The sequence below is a fragment of the Oenanthe melanoleuca genome, chromosome 25 (genome assembly GCF_029582105.1).
Source record: "Oenanthe melanoleuca isolate GR-GAL-2019-014 chromosome 25, OMel1.0, whole genome shotgun sequence".
Classification (NCBI taxonomy): domain Eukaryota; kingdom Metazoa; phylum Chordata; class Aves; order Passeriformes; family Muscicapidae; genus Oenanthe; species Oenanthe melanoleuca.
The window spans coordinates 2556760-2576447 of NC_079358.1; the positions used below are offsets into that span (position 1 = coordinate 2556760).

The window sequence follows — 19688 nt, forward strand, 5'->3', positions numbered from 1 at the left end:
CAGCCGCTGGAGGGCGCGGCCCTCAGAGCCCGCCCGGCCGCGCTGAGGGCACGACCAGGCCCCGTCGTGGCGGAGTTTGTGAGGGGGAAAAAATCCCGAGGATTCGCCTCAGAAATTGGGGAATTCACCTCAGAAATTTGGGAATTCCACCTTGGGATGAAATCCACCCTCGGGCTAACAGCGCTGCCCCTGTGGGAAGAGCCGTGCGTGAGGCGCGTTGGGTCCCAATTTTATATTTTTTTTATTAAAAAAAAAAAATCTGGGAAACCCCCCCCCCTCGATTTCTTCTTTTCTTCTCCCAGCAGCTTTTAAATTTAAATTTAAAAATTCCAACTTTATTAATTAATTTATTGTGTTTTATCACCAGGCTGGAGGAGGGAAGGGCTGGAAAGTGAAATTCCAGCAGGGGGAAAAAAATATAATAAAATAGGGAATTTTGCGGCCTAAAAGCCAAATTCCGGATTTTTTTGAGGGAATCCTGATTAAATTTTGGGATTAAAATCATTTTTATGTAAAGAAACAAGAAAGGATAAAGCAAAGGATTTGTGAAAATTCCTGGGGAATCAATGTGGATAAACTCAGGAATAAATGTGGATAAACTCAGGAATAAATCAGATAAATCCCTGGAATAAATTAATTATTTTTTTTTAATTTTTTTTTTTTTCCCTAGAAATTGTTGTCACCAAAACTCCTCCAGGGATGGAAAATGAAAATATTTTTCCCTCCCTCCTTCCATTCCAGAAAAACCATAAAGAAACAACAAAAATTCTTTTTTTTGTGCAAACCCCTGAATTAATGAAAACCCGGAGCCACTTTAGTTTTTTTAACCATTTGTATTTATATATATATATATATATATAAAAAAATTAAATATATATAATATATCGTGTTTAAGACTAAAAATATAGTACAGAATATTTAAAAAAAAAAAGGAAAACGCGACTTTTAAAATAAAAAAATGGGAATGGGGGAAAAGGGAAAAAATCGCGGAATTTCAGGAAAAAGGGGGAAAGGGTTTCTAAACCAACTTGTGCTAAAAAATTGAAAAAAAAAAAGGGGGGAAATCCCAATTTCCACCCCAAAATGGGGTTGGAATTTTAAAGCTGGGGTGGGGATCCCCCTTTTTTTTTTTTTTTTTTTTTGTTGTAGGATATTGCTCTGGATTTTTGGGGTGCAGCACCTGGAGCGGGAATTCCCGGAATTCTCTGGAATTTTTTGGGGGTGAAATCAGGCACCTTTGGGATTTTTTTAAATTTAAAAAAAAAAAATGTATTTGAGTAATTTTGGGAGAAATGAGAAAGGAGAAAAAAAAATCCCACAGCTCGTACCGGGATTGGGAATGAGGATTTTGGGAATTATTTTGGGAATTATTTTGGGGGATTTCTGATCCTTGGGAAGATCCTTGAGGATTGGGGAGGGGTCTCGTACCTAAATCCGGGTTTTTTTGGGGGGGATTCGACCAAAATTTATCCCCCAAATTCCAAAAAAACCCAAAAATTCATCCCCCAAATTCCCAAAAAAACCCCAAAAATTCATCCCCCAAAAACCCCAAAAATTCATCCCCCAAATTCCAAAAAATCCAGTTTTTTTTTTTTTTTTTTTGGGAATTCGGTCTAAAACTCAGCTCCCCAAATTCCAAAAAATCCAAAAATTCATCCCCCAAATTCCTAAAATGGAGTTGGGAATTCCCTCCAAAACTCATTCCCCAAATTCCAAAAGGAATTTTTTTTGTTTTTTTTGGGAATTCCCTCCAAAATTCATCCCTAAAATTCCCTGGTCCTAAAATGACGTTGGGAATTCTCTGGGAATTCTGTCCAAAACTCATCTTTCAAATTCCCAAAAAACTTGGAGTTTTTTTTTTTTTTTTCCTGGGGGAGGAATTCCCTCCAAAACTCATCCTCCAAATTAAAAAAAAACTTGGGGATTATTTTTTGGGGAATTCCCTCCAAAATTCATCCCCCCAATTCCCCCAGTCCCTGGAATTCCTGATCCCAATATTTTGGTTCATCCCAGCTCCCCCAAATTCCCCCAAATTCCCCCAAATTCTCAGGAATTCGGGCAATTCCCACCTGGATTTACATTCAGAGGAGGGAGCTCCCCCCAAACCCCAAAATTTGGGAATTTGGGATCAGGGGATCCTTTCCCATGTGCGTATGGAATGGAGATGGGGAAATCCCAAAAATTCCCAAATTTCGGCTCCAGGGGGATTTTTGGGATGAGGGAAAGTTTTTTTTTGGGTGAGTGACCCTAAAATCAAGGCACAGGGAATGGAAATGGGTTGGGAAATGTTTTGGGAATGATTTGGGATTGGGGTTTTTTTTGGGATTTGTGCATCCCTTTGGATTTGGGGTCACACAAAACCCTCATGGAATGGGAATAATGGTTTGGAATGGGATTTTTTTTTGGGAATGGGTTTTTTTTTTGGGATTTGCTCCTCCCTCTGGATTGGGGAATGGGAATGTTTAGGATGAGGTTATTTTTTTTTTGGGATTTGTGCGTCCTACTGGATTTGGGGAGGAACAGAACCCTCCTGGTGATCCCAACGGGATCATGAAATGGGAATGATTTGGGATTGGGGTTTTTTTGGGATTTCCATGTTCCTCTGGATTTGGGAACACACAGAACCCTCCTGGAATGGGAATAATGATTTGGGATTGCGATTTTATTTTGGATTTGTGTGTCCCTCTGGATTTGAGGACGGATTGGGGAATGGGAATGGTTTGGAATGAGGATTTTTTTGAGATTTCCGTGTTCCTCTGGATTTGGGAACACACAGAACATGGAAGGGGAATAATGGTTTGGAATGGGATTTTTTTGGGGGGGATTTGCTCATCCCTCTGAATTTGTGGACAGATTGGGGAATGGGAATGTTTAGGACGAGGTTATTTTTTGGGATTTTTGTGTCTTTCTGAATTCCCAAAACCCAACCCCACCATCGAAACAAACAGAATTTCCAAGAATTAAAAACCCAGGAAAACTGGGGGAGGAACTCCGAGTTGGGAACTCGGGATTTCAGGGGGCGCGAGGGATGAACCCCTGAATATCAGGGGGACGCCCGCGAGGTTTGGGATTGGGGATTTTTTGGGATTTGCTCATCCCTCTGGATTTGGGGATGGATTGGGGAATGGGAATGTTTAGGATGAGGTCTTTTTTTTTTTTTTTGGGATTTGTGCCTCCTTCTGGATTTGGGGACACACAGAGCCCGCCTGGTGATCCCAACGGGATCATGAAATGGGAATGGTTTGGGATTGGGTTTTTTTTTGGGATTTCTGTGTCCCTCTGGATTTGGGAGTACACAGAGCCCTCATGGAATCGGAATGATTTGGAATGGGGTTTTTTTTGGGAATTATTTGGGATTGAGATTTTTTGGGGGGGATTTTTGTGTCCTTCTCAATTCGGAAAACCCCACCAAAACCCAACCCCGCCATTGGAACAAACAGAACCTCCGAGAATTAAAAACCCAGGAAAACCGGGGAGGAACTCTGAGTTCAGAACTCCGAGTTGGGAACTCGGGATTTCAGGGGGCGCGAGGGATGAACCCCTGAATATCAGGGGGACGCCCGCGAGGTTTGGGATTGGGGATTTTTTGGGATTTGCTCATCCCTCTGGATTTGGGGATGGATTGGGGAAATGGGAATGTTTAGGATGAGGTCATTTTTTTGCGGGATTTGTGCCACCTTCTGGATTTGGGGACACACAAAGCCCGCCTGGTGATCCCAACGGGATCATGAAATGGGAATGGTTTGGGATTGGGTTTTTTTTTGGGATTTCTGTGTCCCTCTGGATTTGGGAGTACACAGAACCCTCATGGAATCGGAATGATTTGGAATGGGGCATTTTTTGGGAATTATTTGGGATTGAGATTTTTTTGGGGGGATTTTTGTGTCCTTCTCAATTCGGAAAACCCCACCAAAACCCAACCCCGCCATTGGAACAAACAGAACCTCCGAGAATTAAAAACCCAGGAAAACCGGGGAGGAACTCCGAGTTGGGAACTCGGGATTTCGGGGTGCGCGAGGGATGAACCCCTGAATATCAGGGGGACGCCCGCGAGGTTTGGGATTGGGGATTTTTTGGGATTTGCTCATCCCTCTGGATTTGGGGATGGATTGGGGAATGGGAATGTTTAGGATGAGGTCATTTTTTTTTTTTGGGATTTGTGCCTCCTTCTGGATTTGGGGACACACAGAGCCCGCCTGGTGATCCCAACGGGATCATGGAATGGGAATGGTTTGGGGTTTGGTTTTTTTTTGGGATTTGTGCCTCCTTCTGGATTTGAGGACACACAGAACCCTCCTGGTGATCCCAACGGGATCATGAAATGGGAATGGTTTGGGATTGGGGTTTTTGTGGGATTTGTGCGTCCCTCTGGATTTAGGAGTACACAGAACCCTCATGGAATTGGAATGGTTTGGAATGGGGCTTTTTTTGGGAATTATTTGGGATTGGGGTTCTTTTTTGGGATTTCTGTGTCCCTCTGGATTTGGGAGTACACAGAATCCTAACGGAAATGGGAATGATTTGGGATTGGGATTTTTTATGGGATTTGCGTGTCCCTCTGTATTTGGGGCCGCGCATAACCCACATGGAATGGGAATAATGATTTGGGATTGAGATTTTTTGGGGGGGATTTTTGCGTCCTTCTCAATTTGGAAAACCCCACCAAAACCCAACCCCGCCATCGGATCCAACAAAACCTCCGAGAATTAAAAACCCAGGAAAACCGGGGAGGAACTCTGAGTTCAGAACTCCGAGTTGGGAACTCTGAGTCGGGAACTCCGAGTCGGGAACTCCAAGTCGGGAACTCCGAGTCGGGAACTTGGGATTTCGAGGGGCGCGAGGGATGAACCCCTGAATATCAGGGGGACGCCCGCGAGGTCCCTGAGCGATCCCAGCCCGCCCTAAACGTGCGTCTGCATCCTCTGCTGGAACCTCTGGCCCAAGTCCGAGTGCTGGGACGCGTAGGAGAAGCGGGCGGCGCCGCCGAACTTGCCCTCGAACGCCTCGTAGGCGCCGCGCTCCAGGTTGCCCAAGGCCAGGCGGTAACCGGGGAAGTTGGGGAAGGCGGCGCCGGGGAAGTTCTCGTAGGACAGCTGGCTGGAGCTGTCGCCCGCCGCGGCGGCGCCGGGCTCCGGGGGGAAGTCGGGGGTGCCCCGGGGGTAGGAGCTGAGCTGGGCGTAGGCGCTGGAGTGCGACAGCCGCGACGGCGGCCGCGCGTCGAAACGGGCGGGGGCGGCCACGGCCACCGGGCGGAAATCGGGGAACAGAACCGGCCGCGAGGCCGGGCGCTCCTCGTGGGCGCGGACGTTGTAGTAGCCGTTGGTGGGGTCCTGAGGGAAGAAAAACAATGGTAATATTGTTATTATTAATAGCAATAATAGTAATGATAATAATAATGATAATAATGATAATAATAATAATAATAGTAATAAAAATAATAATAATGTGGACTTTGGGGTTGTAGTAGCTGTTGGTGGGGTCCTGAGGGAAGAAAAACAATGATAATATTATTATTATTAATAGCAATAATGGTAATGATAATAATAATGATAATAATGGTAATAATAATAGTAATGGTAATAACAGTAATAGTAATAAAAATAATAATAATGGGGACTTTGGGGTTGTAGTAGCCGTTGGTGGGGTCCTGGGGGAGGAGAAATAATGATAATATTATTATTAATAGCAATAATAGTAATAGTAATGATAATAATAATAATAATAGTAATAATAATAATGTGGATTTTGGGGTTGTAGTAGCCGTTGGTGGGGTCCTGGGGGAGGAGAAATAATGATTAGAATAATTAATGTAATAATTATTAAAGTTATAATTATAATAGTAATAGCAATAATATTAATAATACTGGGGATTTTAGGGGGATTTTGGGGTTGTAGTAGCCGTTGGTGGGGTCCTGAGGGAAGAAAAACAATGATAATGTTATTATTATTAATAGCAATAATGGTAATGATAATAATAATGATAATAATGGTAATGATAATAATAATAGTAATAATAGTAATAGTAATAAAAATAATAATAATGTGGACTTTGGGGTTGTAGTAGCTGTTGGTGGGGTCCTGGGGGAGGAGAAGTAATGATAATATTATTATTAATAGCAATAATAGTAATAGTAATGATAATAATAATAATAATAATAATAGTAATAATAATAATGTGGATTTTGGGGTTGTAGTAGCCGTTGGTGGGGTCCTGGGGGAGGAAAAACAATGATTAGAATAGTAATAATTAATGTAATAATTATTAAAGCTATAGTTATAATAGTAATAGCAATAATATTAATAATACTGGGGATTTTAGGGGGATTTTGGGGTTGTAGTAGCCGTTGGTGGGGTCCTGAGGGAAGAAAAACAATGATAATATTGTTATTATTAATAGCAATAATAGTAATGATAATAATAATGATAATAATGGTAATAATAATAATAATAATAGTAATAATAGTAATAGTAGTAAAAATAATAATAATGTGGACTTTGGGGTTGTAGTAGCCGTTGGTGGGGTCCTGGGGGAGGAGAAATAATGATAATATTATTATTAATAGCAATAATAGTAATAGTAATGATAATAATAATAATAATGTGGATTTTGGGGTTGTAGTAGCCGTTGGTGGGGTCCTGGGGGAGGAAAAATAATGATAATATTATTATTAATAACAATAATAATAGTAATAATAATAATAATAATAATAATAATAGTAGCAGTAGTAGTAATAATAATGAGAATTTTGGGGTTGTAGTAGCCATTGGTGGGGTGTCCTGGGGGAGGAAAAAAAATAAATTTAAAAAAAAAAAAATGCTAATAGTAATAGTAATGATAATAATAGTAATGGTAATGATAATGATGATGATTATAATAATAATGTGGATTTTGGGGTTGTAGTAGCCGTTAGTGGGGTCCAGGGGGAGGAAAAATAATGATAATATTATTATTAATAATAACAATAATAGTAATAGTAATGATAATTATAATAATAATAGTAATAAAAACAATAGTAATAGTAATAATGTGGATTTTGGGGTTGTAGTAGCTGTTGGTGGGGTCCTGGGGGAGAGAAAAAAAATAATAGTAATAATAGTACTAATAGTAATAATAATGGGAATTTTGGGGGATTTTAGGAGGTTTTGGGCAATTTGGGTGGGGATTTTGGGGATGTTTGCGGGGTTTGGGGAAATTTTGGGGTAAAAACAGGAGGAAAAATCTGGATTTTAAATTTTTAAAATTAAAAATTTTGGGATCTGTCCCTCATTTCCCAGCCCAAAATTCCCAAATCCTGACCTTGAGCTCGTACTCCTCGCGGGTGTCGATGGTGTCGCAGCGCAGGTCCTGCTTCAAATCCACGTCATCCTTGAAGGACTGGGGAAAAAAAAATCCATGGAATTTTCTGTGGGACAACCTGGGCAGGATCCAGGATTTATCCCTAAAATTCCAAAATAATCAGGACAGGGAATCCTGGAATGATTTGGGATGGAAAAATCCTAAAAAAATCCCAAAAAATCCATGGAATAACTGGGGGAGGATCTGGGATTATCCTTAAAATCCCAAATTAACCAGGACAGGGAATCCTGGAATGGTTTGGGATGGAAAAATCCTAAAAAAATCCCAAAACATCCATGGAATAACTGGGGGAGGATTTGGGATTTATCCCTAAAATCCCAAATTAACCGGGACAGGGAATCCTGGAATGGTTTGGGTGGAAAAATCCTAAAAAAATCCCAAAAAATCCATGGAATAACTGGGGGAGGATTTGGGATTTATCCCTAAAATCCCAAATTAACCGGGACAGGAAATCCTGGAATGGTTTGGGTGGAAAAATCCTAAAAAAATCCCAAAAAAATCCATGGAATAACTGGGGGAGGATTTGGGATTTATCCCTAAAATCCCAAATTAACCAGGACAGGAAATCCTGGAATGGTTTGGGTGGAAAAATCCTAAAAAAATCCCAAAAAATCCATGGAATAACTGGGGGAGGATTTGGGATTTATCCCTGAAATCCCAAATTAACCGGGACAGGAAATCCTGGAATGGTTTGGGTGGAAAAATCCTAAAAAAATCCCAAAAAATCCATGGAATAACTGGGGGAGGATCTGGGATTATCCTTAAAATCCCAAATTAACCAGGACAGGGAATCCTGGAATGGTTTGGGTGGAAAAATCCTTAAAAAATCCCAAAAAATCCATGGAATAACTGGGGGAGGATTTGGGATTTATCCCTAAAATCCCAAATTAACCGGGACAGGAAATCCTGGAATGGTTTGGGTGGAAAAACCCTTAAAAAATCCCAAAAAAAATCCATGGAATAACTGGGGGAGGATTTGGGATTTATCCCTAAAATCCCAAATTAACCGGGACAGAAAATCCTGGAATGGTTTGGGATGGAAAAATCCTTAAAAAATCCCCAAAAAAATCCATGGAATAACTGCGGGAGGATTTATCCCTAAAATCCCAAATTAACTGGGATAGGAAATCCTGGAATGGTTTGGGTGGAAAAATCCTAAAAAAATCCCAAAAAATCCATGGAATAACTGGGGGAGGATTTGGGATTTATCCCTAAAATCCCAAATTAACCAGGACAGGAAATCCTGGAATGATTTGGGATGGAAAAATCCTAAAAAAATCCCAAAAAATCCATGGAATAACTGGGGGAGGATTTGGGATTTATCCCTAAAATCCCAAATTAACCAGGACAGGAAATCCTGGAATGTTTTGGGGTGGAAAAACCCCAAAGCCCATCCCTCACCGAGTAGATGGCCTTCATGACGCGCGTGGCCGTGGACACGCTGGCCGTGTCCTCCTCGCGGTCCCCGTGCAGCGTCAGCGGCTCCCGGTTCACCGTCTCCACCTTGATGTCCAGCTTGCGCAGGGTGACGTCCTTGCGGCCTGAGGGGGACAGAGTGACCACGGGGTGACCACAGAGTGACCACGGGGTGACCATGGGGTGACCAGAGTAACTACAGAGTGACCACAGGGTGACTGCAGAGTGACCACAGAGTGACCACGAGGTGATCACGGAGTGACCACAGGGTGACCAAGGGGTAACCGCAGAGTGACCATGGAGTGACCACAGGGTGACCATAGAGTGATTGCAGGGTCACCACACAGTGACCACGGGGTGACCAGAGTGACCACAGGGTGACCACGGTGTGACCATGAGGTGACCAGAGTGACCACAGAGTGACCACAGGGTGACCACGAGGTGACCACAGAGTGGCCATGGGGTGACCACGGAGTGACCATGGGGTGGCCATGGAGTGACTACAGAGTGAACACAAACTGACCACAGAGTGACCACAAAGTGACCACGGAGTGACCATGGGATGACCACAGAATGACCACAGAGTGACCATGGGGTGACCACAGAATGACCACAGGGTGACCATGGGGTGAGCACAGGGTGCCCACGGGGTGATCAGAATGATCACAGAGTGACCATAGAGCGGCCATGGAGAGACTGCAGAATGACCACAGGATGGTCATGGAGAGACCACAGACTGACCACAGTGTGACCACAGACTGACCACAGAGTGACCACGGAGTGACCACAGACTGACCACAGAGTGACCACGGAGTGACCACAGGATGGTCATGGAGTGACCCTGAGTGACCACAGTGTGACCACAGAGTGACCACAGACTGACCACAGTGTGACCACAGAGTGACCATGGAGTGACCACAGGATGGTCATGGAGTGACCACAGACTGACCACAGTGTGACCACAGACTGACCACAGAGTGACCACGGAGTGACCACAGACTGACCACAGACTGACCACAGAGTGACCACAGACTGACCACAGTGTGACCACAGAGTGACCATGGAGTGACCACAGGATGGTCATGGAGTGACCCTGAGTGACCACAGAGTGACCACAGAGTGACCATGGAGCGACCACAGAGTGACCACAAGGCCACCCCCAGTGCCCCCCTGTCCCCTCATGTCCCCTCGTGCCCCCCTGTCCCCTTTGGTGTCCTGCTGTCCCCCCCTGTCCCCCTGTCCCCCCGCGCCCTCACTCACTTCCTTTGCGGCGCCGGTACAGGAAGCAGGCGAGCGCCACCAGGAAGGTGACCAGGAGGATGCTGGCCCCGATGGTGGCGCCGGCGATGATGCCCACGGGCAGGACCTCTGCAGGGACACGGGGCAGGTTGGGGACAAGGGACAGTGCCACACCCACGGCGCTCATCCCAAAATCCCAAAATCATTCGGGTTGGGAAAGGGTCATCGAGACCGAGCTGTGCCAAATCCCCACTTGGTCATCCCGAGGGATCTCCAGGAATTCCTCAGACACTCCCAGGGATGGAGAACCAAGGTCTGGCCACAATTTCCGTAAAAATTCCCACAAACACCCAACCTGACCCAACTCAACCCAATCCAACCCAACTCAACCCAACCCAACTCAACTCAATGCAACCCAACTCAACCCAACAAACCCAACTCAACCCAATCCAACCCAACTCAACACAACCCAACTCAACTCAACAAACCCAACTCAACCCAACCCAACTCAACACAACCCAACTCAACTCAACTCAATCCAACTCAACCCAACCCGACTCAACTCGACTCAACTCAACTCAACCCAACCCAACCCAAATCAACTCAACCCAACCTGACTCAACTCAACCCAATCCAACCCAACACAACCCAATTCAACTCAACCCAACTCAACTCAATCCAACTCAACTCAACTCAACCAACTCAACTCAACCCGACTCAACTCGTCTCAACCCAACCCAACCCGACTCAACCCAATCCAACCCAACACAACCCAATTCAACTCAACCCAACCCAACTCACCCAACTCAACTCAACTCAACCCGACTCAACTCGTCTCAACCCAACCCAACCCGACTCAACCCAACCCGACTCAACTCAACCCAATCCAACCCAACACAACCCAATTCAACTCAACCCAACCCAACTCAACCCAACTCAACTCAACTCAACCCGACTCAACTCGTCTCAACCCAACCCAACCCGACTCAACCCAACCCGACTCAACTCAACCCAATCCAACCCAACGCAACTCAATTCAACTCAACCCAACCCAACTCAACTCAATCCAACTCAACTCAACCCAACCCAACCCAACCCACCCCACCCCACCCCAAACTCCTCCCCGAGCCCCCGGCGCCGTCACCTCTCTCCTCGAGCTGGATGATGGCGGTGCCGGGCCCGAAGCTGTTCCAGGCCGTGCAGTTGTAGCGCGTCTGGAAGTCGGCGTCCATGACGTTGTTGATGGTCAGCGTGGACAGCACGCCGCTGCCCGTGTTGCTCCTCTCCACCGTGTAGCGCTCCAGCGTCCCCGCTTCCAGAACGTTCTCCTGCCACGCCCACGCCTGCGCGGAGGGCGGGGTCAGCGCCGGCGGAAATAGCGGGGTCGTTTTTTATAATGTTGTATATTTGTGATAATCCATATTTATATTAATGTGAGCTTATAATTGTATTTTTAATAGTATGTGTTTGTAATAATGTGGGTTTATAATGTATATTTTTAGCAGTGTGTATTTGTAATAATGTGGGTTTATAATGTATATTTTTAATAATGTGTGTTTTTATTAGTGTATATTTTTAATAGTGTATATTTTTATCAATGTATATTTTTAAGTGTGTGTTTATAATCGTGTGTATTTATAATTATGTATATTTATAATGTATACTTAATATTCTATATTAAGAACTATGTTATTATTTATATATTTATATATAAATATATTTATATGTTTATATGTTTTTGTATATTTCTATACACTTGTATACATTTATATACATTTATATATATTTATATATATTTACATATTTATATTTACACATTTATATATTTATATAGTTATATTTTCATATATTTATGTTTATATTACATATTTTGTATGTTTTATATATATTTAATGTCATGTTTATACTATTGATTATAATATTTATTTAACATTATGTTTGCAATAACATACATCTGTCTATAACGTACAATGTATATTCATAATAACCCATGTTTATAATGCACATTTATATTAATGTGTACTTTTAACAACGCACGTTTATACCAATTTAGAATTTAAAATGATAATAATTTAAAATTTTAAAATTCTAATTTAAATTTTTTTTTTTTTTTTTTTTTTAATTTTCCCAGGGCTGGGATTTGGGGCTTTGTGGCACTCACGATGCGATCGGGCGGCGGCGTGCTGCCGATGAAACACTCGACCTTGCCGCGGTCGCCGCGCGCCGCGTACTGCACCGGCTCGCTGGAGATGATTGGCGGGCCTGGGAAACGGGGCAAAATTCGGGAATTTTGGGAAAAATGGGACAAAATTTGGAAAAAATGGGGCAAAATTCAGGAATTTTGGGAAAAATGGAGCAAAATTTGGGTAAAATGGGGCAAAATTTGGGAATTTGGGGCAAAAATTGGGAATTTTGGGAAAAATGGAGCAAAATTTGGGTAAAATGGGGCAACATTCGGGAATTTTGGGGAAAATGGGAGAAAATTCGGGAATTTTGGGAAAAATGGAGCAAAATTTGGGTAAAATGGGACAAAATTCAGGAATTTTGGGGAAAATGGGACAAAATCTGGGAATTTTGGGAAAAACTGAACAAAATTTGCGAATTTTGGGGCAAAATACGGGAATTTAATGGGAAAATGGAGCAAAGTTTGGGAAAATGGGGTAAAATTTGGGAATTTTGGGGAAAACGGTAAACTTTGAGAAAAATGGGGCAAAATATGGGAAACTGGGAGAAAATGGAGCAAAATTTGGGAATTTAGGGGGAATGGAGAAGAAATTGGGAATTTGGGGGAAAATGGAGCAAAAATTGGGGAAAATGGGGTAAAATATGGGAATTTTGGGAAAATAGAGCTTTTTTGGCAAGTTTTGGGGGGGATTTTTGGGGCGGATTTGGGATTTTTGGGGGGGATTTTTGAGGGTTTTTCGGAAGATTTTTGGTGAGGTTTTGGGGATTTTTGTGGGGGATTGTTGGGGGTTTTTTTGGGGGGGGATTTTTGGGGTGATTGAGGGTTTTTATTGGGGGGATTTTAGGGGGGATTTTTGAGGGTTTTTGGGAGGATTTCTGGGGTGGTTTTTGGGGTGTTTTTTGGGGTTTTGGGGGTGTTTTTTTGGGTTTTTGGGGTGTCTGACCGTTGACGAAGAGCGTGACCTCCCTCTCGCCCACGCCGATGCGCGGCACGATGGCCTTGCAGACGTACTGACCCGCGTCCGCCTGCGTCACCGACTTGAGGTACAGCTGGTTGCTGTTGCTGAGCACCTGCGTGGGACAGGGGCGCGTCAGGAGGGGACACCGGGCACCCCAAAACCCCCCCAAAGGGCAACACCTGATCCTGAGGGACCCAAATCCCAACCCCAGTCCCAATCCCAAACCAAATCTGAATCTGAATCCCAACCCCAAATCCCAACCCCAAATCCCAAACCCAATCTGAATCTGAATCCCAAATCCCAACCCCAAATCCCAAACCCAACCTGAATCCGAATCCCAACCCAATCCACATCCCAAACCCAATATGAATATGAATCCCAACACCAAATCCCAACCCCAGTCCGAATCCCAAACCAAATCTGAATCTGAATCCCAACACCAAATCCAAATCCCAAACCCAAACCCAATCTGAATCTGAATCCCAACACCAAATCCCAACCCCAGTCTGAATCCCAAACCAAATCTAAATCTGAATCCCAAAACCAATCCAAATCCCAAACCCAAAACCAATCTGAATCTGAGTCCAAACACCGAATCCCAACCCCAAATCCCAACCCCAATATGAATCTGAATCCCAACACCAATTCAAATCCCAAACCCAAATCCCAAACCCAATCTGAATCTGAATCCCAAACCAAATCCCAAACCCAGTCCGAATCCCAAACCAAACCTGAATCCGAATCCCAAACCAAATCTGAATCCAAATCCCAAACCAATCCCAAATCCAAATCCTAAATCCCAACACCAAATCCTAACCCCAGTCCAAATCCCAAACCAAATCTGAATCTGAATCCAAAATCCCAACACCAAATCCCAACCCAATCCAAATCCCAAACCAAATCTGAATCTGAATCCCAAATCCCAAATCCAAATCCCAACCCAATCCAAATCCCAAACCAAATCTGAATCTGAGTCCCAACCCCGAATCCCAACCCCAATCCGAATCCCAACCCCAATTATCCCAATCCCAACCCCAGTCCCACCATGTTGGATTCCTTCTTGGTCCAGGTGAGGGTCAGGGGGGGATTCCCCGACCACACACAGGTCAGGGTGACGTCGGAGCCGATGTCGGTCACCGTGGGCTTGGGGTCCACCACGATCCGGGGGGCGACTGGGGGGAAACGGGATTTGGGGTTTTGGGGATGGGGATTTGGGGTTTTGGGGCTGGAGATTCAGAGTTTTGGGGATGGGGTTTTTGGGAATGGGGATTTGGGGTTTTTGGGGCTGGAGATTGAGAGCTTTGGGGATGGGGTTTTTGGGAATGGGGATTTGGGGTTTTTGGGGATGGGGATTTGAGGTATTGGTGATGGGCATTTGGGGTTTTGGGGATGGGGATTTGGAGTTTTTGGGGGTGGGGATTTGGGGTTTTTGGGGATGGGGATTTGGGGTTTTTGGGGATGGGGATTTGGGGTTTTTGGGGATGGGGATTTGGAGTTTTTGGGGGTGGGGATTTGGGGTTTTTGGGGATGGGGATTTGGGGTTTTTGGGGATGGGGATTTGGGGTTTTTGGGGGTGGGGATTTGGGGTTTTTGGGGATGGGGATTTGAGGTTTTGGTGATGGGCATTTGGGGTTTTTGGGGGTGGGGATTTGGGGTTTTTGGGGATGGGGATTTGGGGTTTTTGGGGACGGGGATTTGGGGTTTTTGGGGACGGGGATTTGGGGTTTTGGGGGTGGGGATTTGGGGTTTTTGGGGATGGGGATTTGGGGTTTTTGCGGATGGGGATTTGGGGTTTTTGGAGATGGGGATTTGGGGCTTTTAGGGATGGAAATTTGGGGGTTTTGGGGATGGGGATTTGGAGTTTTTGGGGGTGGAGATTTGGGGTTTTTGGAGATGGGGATTTGGGGCTTTTAGGGATGGAAATTTGGGGGTTTTGGGGATGAGGATTTGGGGTTTTTGGGGATGGGGATTTGGGGTTTTCGAGGACAGGAATTTGGGGTTTTGGGGATGAGGATTTGGGGTTTTTGGGGATGGGGATTTGAGGGTTTTGGGGACAGGGATTTGGTGTTTTGGGGATGGGGATTCGAGGTTTTTGGGGTCGGTTTTGGGGTTTTGGGGCTAGGGATTTGTGGCTTTTGGAGACAGGGATTTGGGGTTTTTGGAGACAGGGATTTGGGGCTTTTGTGGTCGGTTTTGGGGTTTAGGGGTGGGTTTTGGGGATGGGGATTTGGAGATGGGGATTTGGGGTTTTTGGGGACGGGGATTTGGGGTTTTGGGGCTGGAGATTTGGGGTTTTTGGGGTGGGTTTTGGGGTCACTCACAGTGGACATCCACCAGGGTGCTGACGTTGGTGCTGCCGATGTCGTTGTGCACCTCGCAGGACACGGGCTCGGTGAAGAAGGTGTAATCCACCTGCGTGTCGTACCTGTTCTCCTTGGCCTCCTCGATCAGCACCCCCCCTTTGGCCCACCTGGGACACGCGGGGACACCGGCGCTAAATCCCAGACCCAAATCCCAAATCCCAATCCCCATCCTAAATCCTAAATCCCAATCCCCATCCTAAACCCCAATCCTAAATCCCAATCCCCATCCCAATCCCCAATCCTAAATCCTAAATCCCAATCCCCATCCTAAACCCCAATCCTAAATCCCAAATCCCAATCCCCATCCTAAATCCCAATCCCCATCCGAAATCCCAATCCCAATCCGAAATCTCAATCCTAAATCCCAATCCTGATCTGAAATCCCAACCTGAGATCCCAATCCTAAATCACAATCCTGATCCGAAATCTCAATCCTGATCGCCATTTCCAGGGGCTTGTGGGGAGGGGACACAGAGCCAAGGGAGACCGTGGGACCACAGTCATAAATCCCAATCCTGAAATCCCAATCGCCATCCGAAATCCCAACCCTAAATCCCAATCCTGATCCCCATTTCTGGAGGGTTTTGGGGAGGGCACAGAAAGCCAAGGTGCGGACATTCAGGGATCCCGTTTGACCCCAATCCTAAATCCCGGTTTGAATCCCAATCCCGGTCCTGATCCCAATCCCAATCCCGACCCCGACCCCGACCCCGACCCCGGGGTTTTGGGGCTCACCTGTAGCCCCTGATCTCGGGGTTGGCCGTGGCCATGCAGGTGAACACGACCCTCTCGCCCTCCTGCACCGTTTGGGGCTGGATGGACAAAGTCACCGTCGGGGGATCTGTGGGGACGGGGCCACCGCGGGTCAGGGGACACGGGGGGACACTGAGGGGCCCCCAAAGCCCTGGGGTGGGGAATGCCCCGGCCCTGGGCTTGTGGGGACCCCAAATCCTGTCCCTGGGCTTGTGGGGACCTCAAATCCCATCCCAGTGCTTGTCGGGACCCCAAATGACCCCAAATCCTGTCCTGGGCTTGTGGGGACCCCAAATCCCATCCCAGTGTTTGTGGGGACCCCAAATCCCGTCCCAGTGTTTGTGGGGACCCCAAATCCCATCCCTGTGTTTGTGGGGACCCCAAATCCCGTCCCAGTGTGGCAATCCCCTATTCCTGTCCTTGTGGGGACCCCAAATCCCATCCCTGTGTTTGTAGGGACCACAAATCCCATCCCTGTGCTTGTGGGAACCCCAAATCCTGTCCTGGGCTTGTGGGGACCCCAAATCCCATCCCAGTGTGGTAATCCCCTATTCCTGTGCTTGTAGGAACCCCAAATCCCATCCCTGTCCTTGTGGGGACCCCAAATCCCATCCCTGTGTTTGTGGGGACCCCAAATCTGGTCCCTGGGCTTGTGGGGACCCCAAATCCCATCCCTGTGTTTGTGGGGACCCCAGGCCCCGCCCCTGGGATTTGGGATGGGATCCGGTCCCCAAGTCCCGCCCCCCGTCCCCTCCCCCAGGCGCTGGCGGCCGCCCCTTCCCGCAGCCGCCGCCGGGGGTCGGTGTTGGCCGCGAGTCCCGGCCCTGCCTCCTCCTCCTCATCATCATCATCCTCATCCTCTTCCTCCCCAATACCCCCAATGTTCCCAGTGCCCCAATGCCCCCAATCCCCCCCAGTGTCCGCAGTGTCCCCAATCCCCCCCAGTGTCCCCAATATCCCCAATCGTCCCCCAATATCCCCAGGGTCCCCAATGTCCCCAACGCCCCCAATGTCCCCAATCCCCTCAATATCCCCAATGCCTTCAACATCACCATGTCCCTGTGTCCCCACTGTCCCTGCTGTCCCCAATGTTCCCATGTCCCCTGTGTCCTCATGTCCCCTGTCCCGTGTCCCCTGTCCCATGTCCCCGTGCCCCTGTGTCCCCATGTCCCGTGTCCCCATATCCCCGTCCCATATTCCCTGTTCCCCCTGTCCCGTGTCCCGTGTCCCGTGTCCCCTGTGTCCCCATATCCCCATGCCCCCTGTCCCCGTCCCTGTCTCATGTCCCCTGTCCCTGTCCCAGTCCCGTGTCCCTGTCCCGTGTCCCCATATCCCCATATCCCCTGTCCCTGTCCCTGTCCCATATCCCCTGTCCCCCATGTCCCCTCTGTCCCCATGTCCTGTGTCCCATGTCCCCTGTCCCATGTCCCCATGCCCCCTGTCCCGTCCCCCATGTCCCCAGTCCCCAGTCCCCTGTCCCCTGTCCCCTGTCCCCCATGTCCCTGTCCCCTGTCCCCTGTCCCCGTCCCTGTCCCTGTCCCTATCCCCTGTCCCCTGTCCCTGTCCCCCTGTCCCTGTCCCTGTCCCTGTCCCTGTCCCTGTCCCTGTCCCTGTCCCTGTCCCCTGTCCCTGTCCCTGTCCCTGTCCCTGTCCCTGTCCCCATCCCTGTCCCCGTGCCACGCACGGTGCACGTTGAGGCGCACGAAGGTCTCTCTGCCGCCGGGCGCGGCCGCGTTGGCGCTGCGGCAGGAGAAGACGCGGCCGGTGTCCAGCTCGGACGGGGTGATGGGCAGCAGGCTGGTGGTGCTCTCGCGCTTGCCATCGGCCAGCAGCTCCTGGGGACGGGGACAGGGCTGGGGACAGGGCTGGGGACATCCGAGGGGACGGCCACAGCACAGGGAGGGACACGGGGACAAGGCTGGGGACACCTGCAGGGGATGGCCACAGCACAGGGAGGGACACGTGGATGGGCTGGGGACACCGGAGGGGACAGTTTTGGGGACAGGACAGGGTGACAGTTTTGTGGACACCAGTAGGGAATGGTAGAGGGCAGGGTGACAGTGGTGGGGACAGGACAGGACAGGACAGGGTGACGGTTTTGGGGACAGGACAGGGTGACAGTTCTGGTGACAGTTCTGGTGACAGTCTGTGACAGCCGTACCGTGGCGGTGGCCGCGCTGTCCTGGTGCTGCCCAGCACGGAACCAGGGGATGGTGGGGACAGGACAGGGTGGATGGCAGGGGACAGGGTGACAGTTTTGGGGACAGGGTAATGGTTTTTGGGGACAGTGTGACAGTTCTGGTGACAGTTCTGGTGACATTTTGGTGACAGTCTGTGACAGCCGTACCGTGGCAGTGGCGGCGCCGTCCTGCTGCTGCCCAGCACAGAACCAGAGGATGGCGGGGACAGGGCAGGACGGCACAGGGTGACAGTTTTGGGGACAGGGTGACAGTTCTGGGGACAGGACAGGGTGACAGTTTTGGGGACAGTGTGACAGTTCTGGTGACATTTTGGTGACAGTCTGTGATAGCTGTACCGTGGCGGTGGCTGCGCCGTCCTGCTGCTGCCCAGCACGGAACCAGGCGATGGTGGGCACAGGACAGGACAGGGTGACAATTTTGGGGACAGGACAGGGTGACAGATGTGGTGACAGTTCTGGTGACATTTTTGGGACAGCTGTACCGTGGCGGTGGCTGCGCCGTCCTGCTGCTGCCCAGCACGGAACCAGGGGATGGTGGGGACAGGACAGGACAGGGTGACAATTTTGGGGACAGGACAGGGTGACAGTTCTGGTGACATTTTTGGGACAGCCGTACCGTGGCGGTGGCGGCGCCGTCCTGCTGCTGCCCAGCACAGAGCCAGGGGATGGTGGGGACAGGGCAGGGTGACAGTTTTGGGGACACCAGGACAGGACAAGGATGGATGGCAGGGAACAGGGTGACAGTTTTGGGGACAGGGTGACAGATTTGGTGACAGTTCTGGTGACATTTTTGGGACAGCCGTACCGTGGCGGTGGCGGCGCCGTCCTGCTGCTGCCCAGCACAGAACCAGGCGATGGTGGGGACAGGACAGGACAGGACAGGGTGACAATTTTGGGGACAGGACAGGGTGACAGATGTGGTGACAGTTCTGGTGACATTTTTGGGACAGCCGTACCGTGGCGGTGGCGGCGCCGTCCTGCTGCTGCCCAGCACAGAACCAGGCGATGGTGGGGACAGGACAGGACAGGACAGGGTGACAATTTTGGGGACAGGACAGGGTGACAGATTTGGTGACAGTTCTGGTGACATTTTTGGGACAGCCGTACCGTGGCGGTGGCTGCGCCGTCCTGCTGCTGCCCAGCACGGAACCAGGCGATGGTGGGGACAGGACAGGACAGGACAGGGTGACAGTTTTGGGGACAGTGTGACAGTTTTG

At 48.1% G+C, this 19688-nt stretch overlaps 1 protein-coding gene across 1 annotated transcript in view; it reads right to left on the reverse strand.

The window, feature by feature from the left end:
* Positions 1 to 3877: 3877 nt before the first annotated feature.
* KIRREL1 (kirre like nephrin family adhesion molecule 1) overlaps positions 3878 to 19688 on the reverse strand; it is a 40088-nt gene continuing 24277 nt past the window's right edge. The window contains exons 5-15 of the mRNA XM_056510622.1: positions 17956 to 18106; positions 16254 to 16359; positions 15477 to 15625; positions 14200 to 14327; positions 13141 to 13267; positions 12174 to 12274; positions 11157 to 11355; positions 10034 to 10141; positions 8759 to 8898; positions 7298 to 7375; positions 3878 to 5330 (exon numbers count right to left, since the gene is read on the reverse strand). Coding sequence (XP_056366597.1) covers positions 4902 to 5330; positions 7298 to 7375; positions 8759 to 8898; positions 10034 to 10141; positions 11157 to 11355; positions 12174 to 12274; positions 13141 to 13267; positions 14200 to 14327; positions 15477 to 15625; positions 16254 to 16359; positions 17956 to 18106 — 1716 coding nt within the window. The 3' untranslated portion in view covers positions 3878 to 4901. The remainder of the gene's footprint in view (positions 5331 to 7297; positions 7376 to 8758; positions 8899 to 10033; positions 10142 to 11156; positions 11356 to 12173; positions 12275 to 13140; positions 13268 to 14199; positions 14328 to 15476; positions 15626 to 16253; positions 16360 to 17955; positions 18107 to 19688) is intronic.